Source organism: Orcinus orca, chromosome 16, assembly GCF_937001465.1.
Source record: "Orcinus orca chromosome 16, mOrcOrc1.1, whole genome shotgun sequence".
NCBI lineage: Eukaryota > Metazoa > Chordata > Mammalia > Artiodactyla > Delphinidae > Orcinus > Orcinus orca.
In genome coordinates this window covers 50194523-50211286 of record NC_064574.1, presented here as the reverse complement: position 1 = coordinate 50211286, position 16764 = coordinate 50194523, and the positions used below count along the sequence as shown (strand labels likewise).

General features: G+C 59.0%; 1 protein-coding gene and 1 long non-coding RNA gene across 4 annotated transcripts; one reads left to right on the top strand and one right to left on the bottom strand.

Moving 5' to 3' along the window:
* Positions 1 to 310: 310 nt before the first annotated feature.
* On the bottom strand, positions 311 to 5432 carry SOX8 (SRY-box transcription factor 8). Its single transcript, XM_004270348.3, has 3 exons — positions 4812 to 5432; positions 3258 to 3487; positions 311 to 2550 (listed from the first exon to the last, which is right to left on the bottom strand). The coding sequence occupies exons 1-3, from the start codon at positions 5231 to 5233 to the stop codon at positions 1811 to 1813; spliced, it is 1392 nt and encodes a 463-aa protein (XP_004270396.2). The 5' UTR covers positions 5234 to 5432; the 3' UTR covers positions 311 to 1810.
* Positions 5433 to 5603: 171 nt separating this feature from the next.
* On the top strand, positions 5604 to 14152 carry LOC125961439 (uncharacterized). 3 transcript variants are annotated; one of them, XR_007472171.1, is made up of 4 exons: positions 5604 to 5739; positions 5927 to 6053; positions 12008 to 12146; positions 12634 to 14152. It is a non-coding gene; the product is annotated as an uncharacterized LOC125961439 (long non-coding RNA). The 3 variants fall into 3 exon arrangements; XR_007472169.1 differs by having other exon boundaries at positions 5614 to 6053; XR_007472170.1 differs by having other exon boundaries at positions 5614 to 6053; positions 12008 to 12161.
* The last annotated feature ends 2612 nt before the right edge of the window (positions 14153 to 16764 follow it).

Here is a 16764-nt window from a genome sequence, read left to right as displayed (position 1 = left end):
CACGGCCCAAATCTGGCCCATCTGGACCCATTTTGCCTACTGAGAAGGTTCCCCCCCCAACACACACCAGGAGGAAGATGCATCCCCCGCTTCCTGGAGGCTTCTGAGATCTATTCTTTTCAAATTCAGATGCAGCACCCAAGAGGGAGGGTGGTCTGGCCAGCCGGCCCCTCCCCCCGGGGAGCCTGGGGTTAACCCTCACAGAGCCCACTCCTGCCTTGGCCAAACTCCTTCAAAACAGGACCCCCATGGTCTCGGAGACCCACAGCCCCCACGCTTATGGAAAGCAACACACAAAATGCAGCCCACGTAGATAAAAAGCATTTTTTAATTTTATCAAATTGATCTGTACAAAAGTTAGCGTTGCTTGGTCAGAAAGTAGCGAAACACAGCAGGTAAGTGACAGCGAAAGTCCAAACTTGACACCGAAAAATATATTGCATAAAAATGAGTTTGCTGTAGTTCCCTGCCCCCACCCCCAGGAAGAGATATGCAAAACAAAAAATTTTTTTCTAGAAAATGGTAGGAAAAAGTAGAAAAAGTAAAAAGAAGCAACATCTCAGATGTACTTAAATTTACAAAGTTTTAAAGGCACAATTTTCCATGAAGTAAGCGGTTATCATCGCTCAGCACACAGCAGAAGCAGGACAGGGAAATCAGGTATTATTCTTCTAAAACTAAGAATCTAAAAGCGCTTAGTGGAGAAGGTTTTAGTTTCACAGCTTGTAGGTGGCGCCTGGTTCCTAAGAGCCGAGATTAATGCATTTCTGGAGCCACCACGTCCCAGGAAATTCCCGCCTCCACCACTTGGCACGGTTGTGAGCAGGAATGAAATTCAGCGACACCCTGCCTTCTAAACCTTGACTTAATGCCAGGTGCCAGGGGCACCTCAACCTGATCAGAGACACCACAAGACAAATCCCTTCTCCTGCCTCGGGGTTCCGGCCACCTCTGGGGGCCCTGGAGCTGGGGCTCTGCCTGATGCCTCCCAAACAGCCAGGCTCGCAAATGCCTGGAGCAAGGGCCCCACCCCATCTGCCCCCACCCCCAGCCCTCACCCTCAGCTCTGCGGCTTCCGTTTTGTCTTAAATTCTGCTCTCTGCACAGATTACTTCATTAATTAAAGATAAAATAATACAGAACATAAATACATTTTAACAGCTTTCAAAACAAATCAAACACATTGAAGCTTCAAAAATAAAAATTAAAAAAATAAAATAAAAAGAGAGAAGTGTTAATCACAGCCAAACCTTGCTCGGAAGAACCCTAACTACAAGGAACACCTCAGGTCTAATGAGCTGGTCCCAAGAGGTGCTCCCGCGGACACATCCCCGCCAGGCTGTGGGTGACGGGTGATGACCAGCCTCAGGAACGTCATCCATTGGTCTCGGGGAGCTCTCAGCGCCAAGGGTGGCCAGGACCTTGGAACACGGGCGGCCTGGAGACCCCACACCTCTTCCCTCCTTTTGTCCTTTGTGCTGTGGCTGCTGCTTTGCAGACACTGAGGTGCAAAACCCAGACGCTGGCGTCTGCTCGGAAGAGGGACCCAGTGACTGTCCGTCAGAGTCGCAGTCCCCGCAAAAAGAGAGCGAGAAGGGAAGGAGGGCTTTGTCCATGGACAGGAGTTTGGAAGTCTGGAAGCAGAGGGGACTCGTTTACAAAGCCTGGCTTCCCGCGGACCTCAGCAGGCACTTGACGGAGCCGCGGCTCCTCCCCACGTCACACACCTTCTGGAAGCCCTCGGAGGTCTATCTATCTTTGCCGAGATCAAGGTTGTCCTCGGCCGCAGCCCGTCCACGCGGCCGCACCCTCAGGGTCTGGTCAGGGTGGTGTACACGGGCTGCTCCCAGTTACTGGGGGGGCTGTGGGCGGGCGGCACGGAGAGGCCACCGAGCAGGGGCGAGGCGTAGGGTCGGCGGGGCGAGTGGAAGTAGGGGTACTGGTAGAGGCCGGACGGGTAGCCGGGGTATGGGCCATAGTAGTTGGGGGCCTGCAGGTCGGTGTAGTCGCACTGTGAGCTGGTGAAGGAGCTGGCGGCCGCGGCAGAGGCGGCCGTGGTGACACTGGCCTGAGCGCTATAGGAGCCGTAGTCGGTGTGCCCCGGAGAGCCGTGCGACTGGTCGCTGTAGTGGCCGGGGCTCAGCTGCTCCGTCTTGATGTGCGGCCTCGGGGGCCCTGCCTCAGTGGGCGACGCAGAGGCCGATGGGGCTCCCTTGTGGGCCCACACAGGGGACGCCCCGATGCCAGCCGCCCCGGAGTGCGAGTAGGAGGTGCCTCCGTAGGAGCTGGCGGCCGCGGGCTGGCCTGGCTCTGTGGGCAAGGCCGAGTGGCCGTTGAGGGGCAGGTACTGGTCGAACTCGTGGACGTCAAAGGTGTCCATGTTTCCGATGACCTCACTGCTCAGCTCAGAGATGTCCACGTTGCTGAAGTCGATGTTCTGGCGCCCGCTGTCCACCAGGCGGCGGCCTTCCAGCTTCAGCTCCTGCTTGCCCCCGTGGTGCAGGTCAGTCTTGGGGGTGGTGGGGGGGGTGGGCGGCCCATGGGTCTGCCCTGGGGACAGAGCACATTTCAGGGATGAATGCCCCTTCTGTAGGGGGCGGCCAGGCTGGTGACGTGCACACAGGAGGAAAACCAGCCCCGCTAACTGCCGCAGGTAGGAATCAACGGCTTTTTGTTCCTGTACATTTCCCAGAAATTCCAGCAAAGCCAGACCTAGACCTCACTCCTCGCCGAGGAAATTCCGTTAAGCACTGTTCTAGGGAAAGGCCTGGGGCCAGGGAGGCCCCATCGTGAAGAGCAAGCTGGGGGCAGGGGGGAGGAGAGGAAGTGCCCAGCCCCTCGCCCACGGCAACAACACAGTCCACACAAAACCTGTCTCCCCAGGCCCGTGGCTGTAGCCAGCATGACTAAGACTGCTCAGCTGGCCAGGATTCCACCCGGGTCAGTCTGATCCTGAAACTGGGCTGCTAACCACCAGACCGGTGGCATGGGTGAATCCTAGGTCAGAACCAGCAAAAAGGCCAGCGGAGCAGAAACGCTTTCGGGAAGGACAGAAAACACCCAGGTCACAGTGCGCTAGACCAGGGCAAGATATCAGGCCCTCAGTCTCAGAGGGGGCTAAGCAGGCCCCCGTGGGCATCAGAAACAGCTGCCTTTTGGGGCTATGGGGCCTTTTCCCAGGTACCCGGGGAAGGTTTGGTTCTCTTGAGGGTGCCTGCCCTGGGAGTGAGCCCCTGCTCCCACCCCCAGGAGCCCACCTGTGTGGTCACCGTGGTGGTGTGCGTCACCGAGGCCGGCGTCAGTCTTGTAGACAGCACCGCCCGGGTGGTGGCCCAGCTCGGCGCCTGAGTCTGAGTCGCTCTGGCCAGTCTTCACACTCTTCCTCCGGCGTGGCTGGTACTTGTAATCTGGGTGGTCCTTCTTGTGCTGGACCCGCAGCCTCTCTGCCTCCTCCACGAAGGGGCGCTTCTCACTCTCACTCAGCAAGCTGCAGGGCAAAGGGCAGGAACAAGATGACGAGGGGGCCGGCACCACCCCAGGTGTTGGCCCGCGCATCAGGTGAGGCGCTGGGTAGGACCAGGGAAGCCCGAGTGCATGCCCGCAACCTGGTGGGCACCAGGCAGGTGCTCCCCTTCTCTGAGGACAGAAGGGATCAAGCCGGGGGTGAGGGCATTAGGTGAGGTCAGAGGAACAAGCCAGAATAAGACCCAAACCTTCCGGCTTCCATCTTCCTCCTCTGACTTCCCCCCTCCCTGAACCTGTCCCCTCCCTTTGGGACTTTCTATGGCAGGTGGGTGAAGAGGCCAGGACCCAGCTGAGAACACACTGTGGACAAAGGGAGGCTTCTGGGAACCAAGCTGGGACTTTGTGGGCAGCTGGGCTTCCCAGACTTCCAGAAACACTGGCAAAACCCAGTGGTCCTCGCTAAGGCTCAGAACACACACCGGCCCCCCATACCCTTCCAGAAGCTCATGTCTGCCTGCAGGACAGGGTCTAGGGATACAGAGGCACAGGGCTGCCATGGGTCCACAGCACCCTGACTGGACAGAGGCCGGAGCACAGAAGACATAAACACAAGCTTTGAGCTCCCACTCATGAGGTGAGGAGCAGGAAACGAGACCAGCACCCTGGATCCAGAGCTTTAAACCCCAGTAGAGAGCGTTTGGTGGGGATGGGCTGTCCCAAGCAGCAACCTTGTCACTGCTGCCCACTGCTTGCCGTCCTACTTTCTGCAAAACGGCCAGCCTCATCACACCAAAGTGCACACCAGTGCTGAATACCCCCTCCATCCCCTTCCTTCCCTGGTGAGGGTGCAGAGGTGGCAGAGCATTGGGAGAAGCTGCGGGGAAGGTGCCGAAGGTGCTGGTGGGGCAAACACACACCATTCCATCTGCCTTCTGGACTCCCTCCACAGGGTGGTCGGGGAGTCCTTTCCAAGGAGGGGGCACCTCCAGAGAGTTGTGTTCTGCTTCCAGAAAGAGGCCACTTTCCTCTGGGAGGGACAAGCTTCCAGGCTCTGCGGCCACTCACAGCTGGGGTCCCCAACTCGGCCTGCCATCCACTGCCTAGAGAAGGCTGTTTCTGGGCTCAGGGAATGTGCTAGGGGCTGCACACTGCTCCTGCTGCCCTCTGCGTGCCCAGGCCGTCCTGTACCCCGCGTCCCATCCGTCTGGCCAGATCGGGTTTTTCCACTACGACTCGCCCTGGGAACAGCCACTGGGAGCAGGGCCGAGGCCGGGCGCTGCGCCACCGCCCAGCTCCACGCACCCCAGAACCCGCTCCCCGCCCCGGCCTCGGGACAGTGCACTCACCGCCACAGCTTGCCCAGCGTCTTGCTGAGTTCCGCGTTGTGCAGGTGCGGGTACTGATCCGCCAGCTTGCGGCGCGCTGCTTGCGCCCACACCATGAAGGCGTTCATGGGCCGCTTCACGTGCGGCTTGGCCTTGAGCGCACCGCCGCCGCCGCCTCGCACCGGCATGGGCACCAGGCTCCAGTCGTAGCCCTTGAGCACCTGCGACACGGCGTCGCGGATGCAGGCGGGGAAGCGCTCGTCCGCCGCCTCGGCCGCGTCGCCCCGGCCGCCGCCCCCCGCGCCGGCCGCACGGCCCAGACCCTCGGAACCGGCAGGCGACGGCGGCGCGTCCGAGTCTGAGTCCTCCACGTGCGACATGGAGCTAGCAGTGCCAGATGGGCTGCAGGGCGGCTGGGCGCGGGTCTCGCTCATGTCCAGCATCGGGGCCGCGCGCGGAGAAGCGCGCACCAGGGAGGTGCACCGAGTCCGATGCCCGGCTGCGCTGCAGCCTCTCTGGGACCCGAGGTCGTCGCGCGGTGGCCCGACCCGCGTCCCGCAGCCTCCCAACCCCGGTCCTCTTGCCGCCGCCGCCGCCGCCGCCGCCGCCGCCGCCGCCGTCGCCGCCGCCGGAGCTCAGTCCCCGCTGGGCTACCCGCAACAAGTTTCTTTAAGCAGCGGCCACAAGGCTCCGCCCCCCGCCCGGCTCCCCATTGGCCGGCGCGCACCCCACTGCCACTGGGGGCGGAGCTTGGCCGCCCCCGCCCCCTCCCCCCACCTTAAAGAAAGCGCCGCAGTTCCCCCTGCGCCCCCGCCCACCCCGCCTGGCGCCGCACCACGTGGGGCCGGCGCGCCCGGCAGCCGAGGACCGGATCCCGGGCTGTGCAGCACGCCGAGGGTCCCCCTTCCAGGAGGGGCGGGAAGGAAAAAGGGGGCAGAGACGGGTAGAGGTGGGCGCTCCGGGGTGCCCTTTGCCTGCTGGGGTTCTCCGCTGCGCTCCCTCTGCTGGCTCATAGCTGCTCCTGTGCGTCCGGGCCCCGGTCCCATTACCCAGCCTCGGCCTCCCGCTGCGTAAGGAGGCGGGTCCTCAAGAGCCTCCCCCACAGCTTGCGTTGAGCCCCGATGTCTTGCCCACAGCCCAGAGGCGCCGGGGTCAACTGCTGCCAGCCTGCGGCCCAGGGCGAGGGGTCAGCTCCCCGCCCGCAGGGCCGGCGCGACGTGCAGGAGCCTCCCGCGCGCCAGTCTGCACGCCGCGCACGTCCAGGTAACGGCGCGCCCAGGGACCACGGCTCGGAGTTGGGCGATCCCAGGACCCCGATCCCGTCCGGGCGCGGAAAGTGCGGCAGGGGCGCTGCCGCAGAAGCCGCGGCCGCCGAAGGGGGCGGGAGCGCTGGGCGGGGCCTGGGCTGACCCTAGCTGAGTCCCTAGGGCGGCCCGGCGGATGGCGTGGCCGGACGCGGGGGCCCAGGGCCTTCCGGGCGTGACCCGGGGGTTGGGGGCACAGAGGCCGTCCGCCGGGGCGGTCCTGGGTGGTCTGGCGGAGGCGGAGGCCGCTCCGGGCGCTTGGAGTGGAGGAGGTGGGCGCGCCAGCCAAGGAGAGAAGGGGGCGGGGTGTGCCGCCCTGTTGGGGGCGGCGGGGTCGGAGAGGGGACATTTACCCGGAGGCAAGCGCCGGGCCGCGGCTCAGAGTCCCCGCCCGAGGCCGCCCCCGCCAGTTGGCCGTGGGCCCGGCGGTCCCGGAGGGCGGCTCGGATTCTTTCGCCAAACCCGCCGAGAGGCGACGGCCCGGCCGCCCAGAGCTTCGCCAGACTACCCCCCCCCACACACCCAAGACAGCCAACACAGAACACGCGCGTCTCCGACCTTGCGACCCGGGTGACCCTAGTCAAGGGCGCCCAGTTCCCCAACCATGCACCTCCTTCCGAGTCATGGATTCCCGGGCGAGTGGCCACGGCAGCCTAAGGAGTAGAAGGGGCGGGTCTGTTAGCAGAAAACACCAAAGCTGAAGAGTCTCCCCTATGTGCTTTTACCAACCCAGGAGCTCCCTCCAAGGCTCTGACCTCGCAGGGAGAGCCTCCTGCCCTCACCCCGCCCCCACACGTAAGACAGGGCTCCAGCCAGTTTCCAACTGAGTGTGCCATTGCCTGGGCTGTGAACTCCTTAGTTAGGCCTTGGAGACAGTTTCTGCCAGACGTCTAGTGGGCTCTGGGAGATGCCGGGGATGCCCGGGACCCCCGCAGCCTTGCATCTGGAACAGCTGGCACAGGGCCTAAGAGGCAGGGGCCAGCGCCCAGGCTGCCCTGTTCCCCACCACCTTCAGGTGATGGAAGGGCTACCCCACTGGCCCAGGTCAGGGAACCCGACCTCCAATCTTCCAGGAAAGCACCATGAGGAGCCTCGCTGTAAGGCGAAACAGTGTGCTGGGAGGACGCCCTGATACCAGAGGGAGAGCTGGCCTGTCCCTTTGCCTCCCCTCCTGTCATCTGCCTGCCTTTGCAAGGTCACCTGCCAGGAACATCCTTCCCGCTGGTCTGCGGTGGCTTCCCTTCAGAGGTCCTGCCCTCCTCTTGGAGTCCCACCCTGCAGTCGGAGGACACCAGGGAGGCCCAAGTGAGGGCTTCCCCAGGGGCATCCACCAGATGCAGAATTGAAGTGGGGGGAAGGAGGTAAGGATGACAGACCCGGCCCAAACTGTCCTGCCTCCAACCCTGTCCTGGGGATCAGATCCCACCCCTCCCTGCACTGGGCATGCCGTTGGGCACCAGGTCTGCGTTTCCATGAAGAGCTTTGCTTTGCCAGGGAAAATGGAGCACGGTCTGCATTGGGTACACTGGGCAGGGCAACCTCTCCCCGCTCCCCACTGACCCATGGTGGGGCACCACACAGCTATGTCCCCTAGGACACAATCAGTTGACCACTGGGACCCTTGGAGGAAAAGAGGCTGAGCTAGGAGAGTCCAGTGCCAGATCCAGGTCACAGTGTGTGTGCAGTGTGTGCCACAGTGTGTGGCATGTGCAGTCCTAGGCCCCACCCTCAGCTCCACCGGGCTGCAGTGACCACCTCAGGGACTGATGGGGTCCTGGTGGGCAGCTTCTGTCTTATATGTGCAGGCCACCATTCCCAGGGGATGGGCAGGCAGATCCCTGCCAGGGCTTGTCTCAGGCTGGCTGCTGACACAGAGGGTGGCACCCAGAAGTGCCCCAAAGCTCCCTCGTGGTCTTGAAGGCTGTAAAATTTGCCATGTGCTATCTGGCCCCACCCATTAGTGCTGACCTCGATTCATATCCTCATCTGCTAGGCAGCCCCTGAGTGGACACCAGGACGTAGCCTTCAGAGGAGGTGGTGGCCACAGTTAATTCCTGTGTTTACCAGTATTGATGAAGTGCCTGCTGTGTGCTGGGCTTTTCTGGGCAACACAGCACAGAACCACACTACACCGTCCTAGCCTAGAAGATGTGGCGTTTGAGGAGGGGACCAACAGTGAACACACCAAGGGGCTGAGACATTCACCATGGGCGGCAGGGGGGTGGTGGTGGTGGGGTGATCCAGGAAGGCGGCTTTGAGGAGGTGACAAGTTGGGGCCTGACACTTCTGACCAATCGAAGAGAGAGGAAAGAGCATGGTGGGATGGGGAGCATGTGCGAAGGTTCTGTGGCAGCAAAGAGCACAGGTTATCTGAGAACAGAGCCAGGCTGAGGGGCAGCTCTCAGTCCACCCCCGGCTCCCCTCTTCTCTGAGCTCTTCCTTTCTGTCCCCACCCACCCCAGTCCACATGCCTCTACCTTCATCTGTGGGCTCTGCGGTTTCAGGGAGACGATCTGATTGGCCAAGTTTGGACCAGGTACCTGCCCCGGGACTATCAGCCTGGGGCGTGGGAAAGCTGACGTAAGCAGGTTTCTAGACCCACACCCCTGGCAGAGGCTCCAAGGGGACCTGCAAAGAAGGAGGTGTGGGCTGCCAGGCACCCCCCGTGCCTATGAGACCTGGCCAGTGGAGGGCTGGAGAGCTCCAGGGAAACCTCTTCCAGGTGCAGAGACACCCCCCAGCCCATCCACTCGTTGGCTTCTAGGCCGGCTTGGGAAGTCCATGTGAAGGGGCTGCTGAGGGCCAGATCACCACGGAGAAGGACACCTGCCCATCCTCTGCCCGTCCCCTGCCTGGCTCTTCTCTCAGACAGTCAGGGCGGCCATGTGTGTAGTTGGTAGAGTCTTTAAGAGAAAGACCTTGGGGGCAGGTCATGTGGGCCCATGAACCCCAGGCCGATGTGTCCCCTGTGTGTCCGCAGCCCTGGCCTGGGCCTCTTGGCAAGCCAGCCTGAGGCAGTTGGCATTACATCCTGGGAACCCCGGCTCAACCTTGGGGATTAATTGGTACTTTTAATTACTGGCCGGTCTGCAGAACCAAACTTCCAGGCCAAAGATGAAGGGACAGCTCTGAGCAGAGGCCCCATAAAGGCAGCCTCGTCCTGGCCCACCAGGTCTCCAGAGAGAGAAGAGAGGGGGCTCCCAAGGGTGCCAGGGGTCCAGCATCCCCCAGTAACAGACTCTCGGGGCTCTGGGCCAAGCCTTTTGCTGAAACTCCCCTCCCCGACATAATTGCCAGCTGGTGTGGAAGTTCTGGTTTGGGTGGAAGCCTGCCCCTTGGTTGGGCTAATATCCCCTCGGGAGCTGGCCGTAGCTGTTCCTTGTCCTGTGCAGAGGACACTGGAAGATCACGCCCAGATTCCTCCCCTCTCTGCCCGCAGGGCCAGGGTGTTGGGGGCCAGCCCGTGGCAGGCGCTGGTCCCATGTAGCTTGCTCCTGAGCCCTGTTACTGCTTCCAGCAGACACCTCCTCAGGATGCCTCCCCACCTCCAGGTAGGGAGAACCTGCTCCAGGCTGTCCCTCTGCACCTTTTCATCAGCTCTAAGGCCTCCTGATAAGTAAACCCATACGGCCTGGGGGTGACTGCTGACTGCTGGTGGGACCCCCTGCTGTGGCTGTTCTTCTCTGGGGAGGGGGCAGTGCTTAACCCAAGGACCCCAAAGTACATTGTCTGCCCAGTGAGATGTGTGTGCACAGATGTGTCGGAACAGCTGTGGTCTCTGCTCTGGCCTCCACTCACCCCCTCCTGGTAGTGGTCCCCAAGCCTCCGGCTGTGCCCATCCATCTCTCTCTGGCCAGTGGGCCTGGAGCTGACTCCACCAGCAGCCATTAGGTCTCTTTGACTGCGGGAAGAGGGTGATTCTGCAGCCAAAAACGTCTCCAGGCAGGGTCCCGGGGGTAGAGGGAGCACAAAGGGGTCCAGGCCAGGCACCAGCAGCGTCTTCCACAGAGGAACTGAGTGCTGAGGCGTTAGCGTTTTGGCATCGGTGTGTGCCTTCCTCTGGACGTCTCCCCCGTCAGCCAGTAAATTCCATTCCTTGTCCCTGCAGAAGGGCTCTGCGTGCTACCAGACTCCTGGATCCCTGGACCCCAGCCCCATGCTGGGCCCTCACTCCCCTGGGCCCTGGACTCCACCCTCATGTTGGGCCCTCAGTCTCCTGAACTCCCAGACCCCACTCTCATTCTGGGCCTTTGCCCCCTGGACCCCAGCGATGGGGCCAGGAGAGACTTCCTCAGCCCCCCTGCAGGAGGGGACCCAGGACATTGAAGCTGACTCTCACTTCAGAAAATCAGCTTTCTGAGCCCGAACAGGCTGCCAAGAGCTATGCTTGTCCTTCCAATCTTGGCTTTCAGATTTAATGAGGCCTCTTGTCCAAGTTGAACCCCTCAGAGTGTGACTGGGATGGGCCAACATGGCTGAAAGTAGACACGTCACAGAGAAAATCCCTTTCTGAGTAAGGGGCTCTGGCCAGCAGGGACCTGGCCGCCTCTGCCACAATGGAAGGTTCCAGAGACCCACTAGTGTCAAAGGCAAGTTAAAACACACCCTGTCAAAAGATTACCACCCAGGTCTCCCAGGTATTTGTTTTTCTGAACACAGAGTAGGAGGGTTTAATTAAGATGCTCTCAGGCGGGCACACTGGGGTTCTTCTGCAGTGAGGTGGGAGCCGGCCTGCAGGAGCTCAGACATGGGTGTGGCAAAGCTTTGCCTCTGGGGTTGTTGGGCTGGGGCAGAGGTGCAGGAAACTCCTGGTCTTCTCTTCGTGGGTCCCTTGGTCCCTCTGGGCCTGGCACGAGGAGCTGGAGGGGCAGCCGCTGGCAAGAGAAAACCCAGCCTCCTCGGCTGCAAACCCCAACGTCTCCTTCCTCTTGGGACATGGCGTGTGTAGAACAGGACTGTCAGCCACCTGCTCCCGAGCCCCAGGACCTGAGGACTTCAAGATACGGGCCAACTTTGCCACTTAAACTGGTGATTCCCACCCAGTCACCTGGTGTTGGTTTGAGAAGGAATGGGCTCCTTGGCCAGGTGCAAGCAGGAGCCTGGCAGGTCATCAGAGGAGGTAGCTGGCACCCCGGGGGCGGGTATATTGGAGCCTCCTGAGGGCTGGTGGCCTGCTGCTCCCTCTCCATTCCCTTGCTCAGGAGGGGCCCTGAGCTGGCTGTGTGGAGGTGGGTGCTGGAGTGGCCGGGATGAGCCAGCTCCGAAAGCTCTTGATCACGTGACCCCTGTGCGTTATCTGGAAGTACAGTAATGAATTAACCCGAGCGGTTAGAAGCAATTTCTGGCAGCTTTCAACATTTCCTGTGACCACGATGAGATGGAGAGCCCCCAGTGGCCGCTGTGCAGGGCCATTAGACTAGATCGGGATGGGGGAAGTAAGCGTTCTGTATTCTATAGCTCATTCTGAAAACACTTTTGGGGCTTCCAGGCCAGACCTGTGTTGGTGCTGGGACAGTGGGTGACGTTCACAGGGGCTCTGCCCTGTAGAAGCTTATGCCGGCAAAGCGTTCTAATAAAGTGTGGAAGGAGGTTTCCCAGCTGGTCTGTGAACTGGGGCTGCACAGTGGTCCCTGCCCCTGCCTCCTGCCTCCTGCCCTTGGGGTGTGGAAAGGGGCAGGAGGGAGTTGTGGTGCTCCCCCGAGAAGGTGCTGGAGTTCTAGAAAGGAGGGCGTCTCCAGGTCATGGGTTCTGATGCTGTTCTCTGTGGCCTCTAGCTTTGGGCAAGTTACGGGGTTACTCTGGGCAGCAGAGTACCTGTCTGTCCCGGGGGCCCCACCAGACCTGCACAAGTTGATGTCCGTAGGATTCTGGGTGTGCTGTAGACAACACCTGATGTGTCCTGCATTTTCTCAGTGACCTCACCATCATGCGAAGCTGGCAGAGTTCCGAGCACATCTCCCACTGTCAGGCCCACTGGGCGTCCTGTAGGAGAACCTGTAACAGCAATGCTGCCCTCTCTTTCCAGAAATGAATCGTCTGCTTTAATCACGGGGTGAGTCTTAAGAAGGTAAGATCTGGTGATGCATGGCACTGGGCACAAGCTCCCCCAGCCCAGCCCTCAGCACCCCCCAGGTTTGGGCCAAATCACGGTCTTGGATGCCGGTGCCTTCAGGAGCCAGGCAGGGAGGGGAATGTGGAAGCTGTTGAGGGCGAGGCTATAAGGAGTGGTGCGGCCTGTGGGTGGCCGGAGAGAGGCCCTAATGGCCAGCCAGGGCTCTGCTGCTACCCAGCCCTCAGCTGACTGCAGAGGCATACCTGAGCCAGGCTGGATGGGAAGCACTGCCCAGCGACACAACAACTTGTGGCTTTGAGGCTGTTTGTTACGTGGCATTATCGTGGTGATTGGTAAATGATACAGTTCTGTGGGCCGAATTCACCTGCAGGCCTCCTGATTGTGACCTCAGCAGTTTTCAAGACTTCTTCCAGTTCAGAATATGATTCCGTGAGAAAAACATAACTGTACACTCTTTCCCCTATAGGGCTCTACAACCAGAGAATGTCACTGCACTGGGATTATTTGCTTTCCACTCTGCCTGGCAGTCATGGCTCACCAGCTTGCAGGTCCACACAGGGTCACATCTCCTTCTGGGGATCAGGGGTAGGAGTGCTCGTGGCCCGGAACCGAGGTGTGGGGACAGGAGACGGGCAAGCCAAGCAGAACAGCCGTCCATGAGTCATGGTTCCAGAACAACCAGCAAATGGCCAGCACCTGCTCACCCACCCCCTCCCGCACCTGCCAGCCTCACCAGGGGGTTTTGGCCGCTGGACAGGCAGGGTGGGGCCGGCCCAAACTGACCACCCCTCCAGAAGAAAGTGACAGATGTTAGCACCAGCAGGTCCTGCCCTCCCCATCAACAGATGTCAAGACATGAAAAATTGGGGTAAATGAAGGGTGCACGATTAGATTTGGGCCCAAGCTGGGTTCTTGTGGGTGCCAGAGACAGCTGCAAAGGCACGTCAGGGACAATCACCCTGATGCGGTGGGGACTGCCAGGCCCGTGTGCCCAGGGACAGCTGGACGAGGTGCTGACATGGGGCTCCTTCCTCTGAAGCCGTCCCGCAGCTGCTGGGAGTGCCGCCAGCTGTGAGCTTGTGCGCCTCGGCTCCAGGGCCGTGCTGGGGAAGCTGCAGGCGGACCCACCTAGGGGTTCCTGGGACACTAGCCCATCTTGAGCTGAGAGCTCCTCTCAGGGGAGCTCCCTTTCTCCCCTCCCCTCCCCTTCTTGGCCCTTTCTGGCTCTGTCCAGGTGGGGCTCAGCTCCAGGTCTCTTGAAACCAGCCCGGAGGGTAGTCAGGCCTCCTCTCAGCACCTCTGGCCTCTCCTGTATCTTGGCTTGTTTTCATATAGTTTTTTCCTTGAAAATGTAGGTTCAGGAGCCTCCCCCAGGCTCCTGGCGTTGGTGAACAGCTGCTTCATAGAGACCCCAGCATGCAGGCGCTGAGTGGTGGGGCAAGAGGAAAGCATCTCAGTGCCCCGACCCAGCACCAGGCCCCGGCCCTCCGGCTTGGGGTTTGCAGAAGAGGTGTGTTTTAGAGTGGGGCATCTTCGCGGGGCACAAGATGTACCCATGTCTGAATATTATTTTAAAACTGTTAGTTGCTCTCTAGCATAGATGAAGATGTAAGTTTAAATGAAGATGTAAGTATAAATGACATGACTTATTCCAACAGGTAAAAGCAATGCCTTTTTAGGTGATTCTGAAACAAGGACCAGAGCAGATTTTTTTTTTTAATTTTGGTGAAATTCACATAGCATAAAAGTAAGTTTTTTTAGGTGTACAATTCAGTAGCATTTAGTACATTCACCATGTTGTGCAAGCATCACCTCTATTTAGTTCTACAATATCTTCATCACTCTACAAGGAAACCCTGTCCCTGTTAGCAGTCACTCCTCATCCCCCTCCCCCAGCCCCTGGGAACCACTGATCTAATTTCTGTCTCTGTGGATTTGCTTATTCTGGATGTTTCATATAAATGGAATTGTACAATATGTGGCTTTGTGTGTCTGTCTGGCTTCACTCACTGAATATGTTTTCAAGGTTCATCTATGTTGTAGAATGTATCAATATGACTCTTTTTTATGGCTGAACAATACACCAGTGCACGTTTGATTAAATTCAGGCTGAAACGGGCACAAACTGAGCCACTGGCCAGCCCTTCCATGGCCAAGCCCTGCTCGATGGGGTTCATTCCCGTGAAGGTTCTAGACCCTCAGATGGACTGGACCTCTGCAGTCAGCTCAGAGGAGGACCCTGGAGGAGACATGAGAACATGAGCTCCCGGTGGACCCTCTGATGGCCTCGCCCACCCTGTGCAAACCCGGGGAGGGAGCCCAGAGCCCAGCGAGCTGGAGGCTGGACAAGGGGCCCCTTTCTGCTCTGCACAATGTCCCATTGTGCCCTTCTCAGGGGGGAACAATGCAGCCCCAGCCAGGGGAAGCTGAGGACAAAGGGCCCTTTGTGAAAACTGTCCCCACCTGAAAAGCAGCACCCGGGGTCACACCTGACAGCAGAGCCATCCTTCCTTGCCTCCATCCCCTGTGCAGCTCCCACATCCAGGCGGGGACCCAGGGAAGCTCGGGCAGGCTTGGGCTGGGGGCCCTGGACTCTCCCCACTCTTCCCAAGTGGCTGTGTGGGCTCATCCGAACGTGGCACCCGGACAACAGCGGGTATGGAGGGGAGGTGTGGGTTGTGGGTTCCTGTGGAAGGACCTGGAAGCAGGGCACGGCCAGGGCTCCCCAAGGCTTGAGCCCTCAGGATGAGGGCTCAAGGAGCTAGGGGCTCTCCAGGCTACAGAAGATGTTTGCACCCTCCGTTGAAAATCTCTTATAGGTCTTAGAGATGGGGTCCGAGGGAAGGTTTTTCATGAAAAAGAAAAGGGAGCTTTTTAAAAAAAATCACACTATAATATACACGTAAATGCTATTACCCCAACAATGGGAGGGTGGGGTGGCAGCTGAGGGCTGGAGGGGGGGTTCCGGAAGTTCCTGGTCAAGCCTAATTTGGGAGAGCCTATGTCCAGAGGCAATCACTGCCCTCATGGGGCTTACACTACAGGTGAAGATATAATTAAACATGCCAGAAAAACTGATCATTTGACTACACAACTATTGATAATTTACATACCAAAGACTAGGAACAAGACGTAAAAACAAACAAAAAACCCAGAACATTTGCAATATACAGACAAGAAGATCTTTCTTGACAAAATTCACCACTCACTTGTCTGGGCTTGTTGTGTGTAGTGCATTTCACATCGTATGACTAGGTGGTTGTCTCTCCCCTACTAGACTGTGAATTCTTTCAGGATCAAAACTATTTCATATTTACCTTTGAATTCTCAGTGGCCAACACAAATGAAAATGGTATAGTTAAAATGAAAACTATACCTCATGGACTTTAATGTTTTTTTCTTTTAAACTATAAAGTGAGAATGTTGATCTACTTCCACTTTGAAATGGAAAGATATTTTAAGTAGATAAAATCCCAAGCAATATTAAAAAAAGAGGATCTTTAATATGTAAAGAGCTCTAACAAATGAATAAGAAAAAAACACACCTACCTCAATCATTTCCTTCCAAGCTCCCCACAGTTTACCCAGTAACCCCTAAGGTCCACTCTCTCACACAGCTCTTCCTTCCTCTGAGGAATGCCTACCATTCCACCTGCTTAGAGACACCTCTCCTGTATCTTCAGAATGTAGAGTTGCTTGTGTCCTCACTGGGGTTATGCTTGGGTCATTGGTCAGTAAGCTCTTCCTTAATCTGAATCCTCAGCCCACCACTCTCCCCTGCGGCTGGAGGTCCAGTCTTGAGGGCCAATAGGAGCGCTGACCGTCTAAGGGGACTTTGCTGTCCTGTGCAGAGATGTTGTGGGGTTGGTGGGGGGTAAAGGGAAAGAAAGCTGGAGCGTCTGAACTTTAGGGCCCAGCCACTGCGTGCACTGTCCCTCACTAGCTGTGTGATCATCACCCCAGCACCCTCCTCAGACAGCAGAGATGGGGAGTTGGGAGGGGACACCTGTGAGGTACCGGTCCACACCACCCGTTCAGGCAGTGGCAGCCTGGAGCCCTGGGGTGAAGCTGCTGCTCTGGCCTTTCCTCTGCAGGAATGCAAGTCTACACACTGCCAGGGCGTGCAGCAGGAGCGCAGTACCCTCCAGGGTCCTTGGCTGCCCACATCTCAGCTGCCCTGGACGCGGAGAAGGCCTGTGGTCTGATACGTGCTTTCCAATAATCTCTTTCACATTGCATTTCTGCTTCTGAAGTGCCATCCGTCCCTCTCCAGTGTGAGGGTCCAGGAGGGGAGGCGCCTAGGTAGGGGAGTGCACTGGGGGCCTCTGCAACTTTGGCTAATTCAATGAATGAATGAGCGAGTGAATGAACGAGTGAGTGGGTCAAGCCCGCTCCAGGTGGGGCGACGAGCCGTTCTCCACGAACCCACCCCGTTACTCTCACGGCTGCAGCGCCCCGAGCGACCTGCGGGGAGCGCGAGCGGTATCGGGCCAAGTCCTCACTCCCCGCGCATGGGCGTGGCTGGCCGGAGTTGGTCGGACCTCTAAGTGTGGGCGGGGTCTCTCGGCGTGGGCGGGGCATTTTCAGCGCGCGGCGC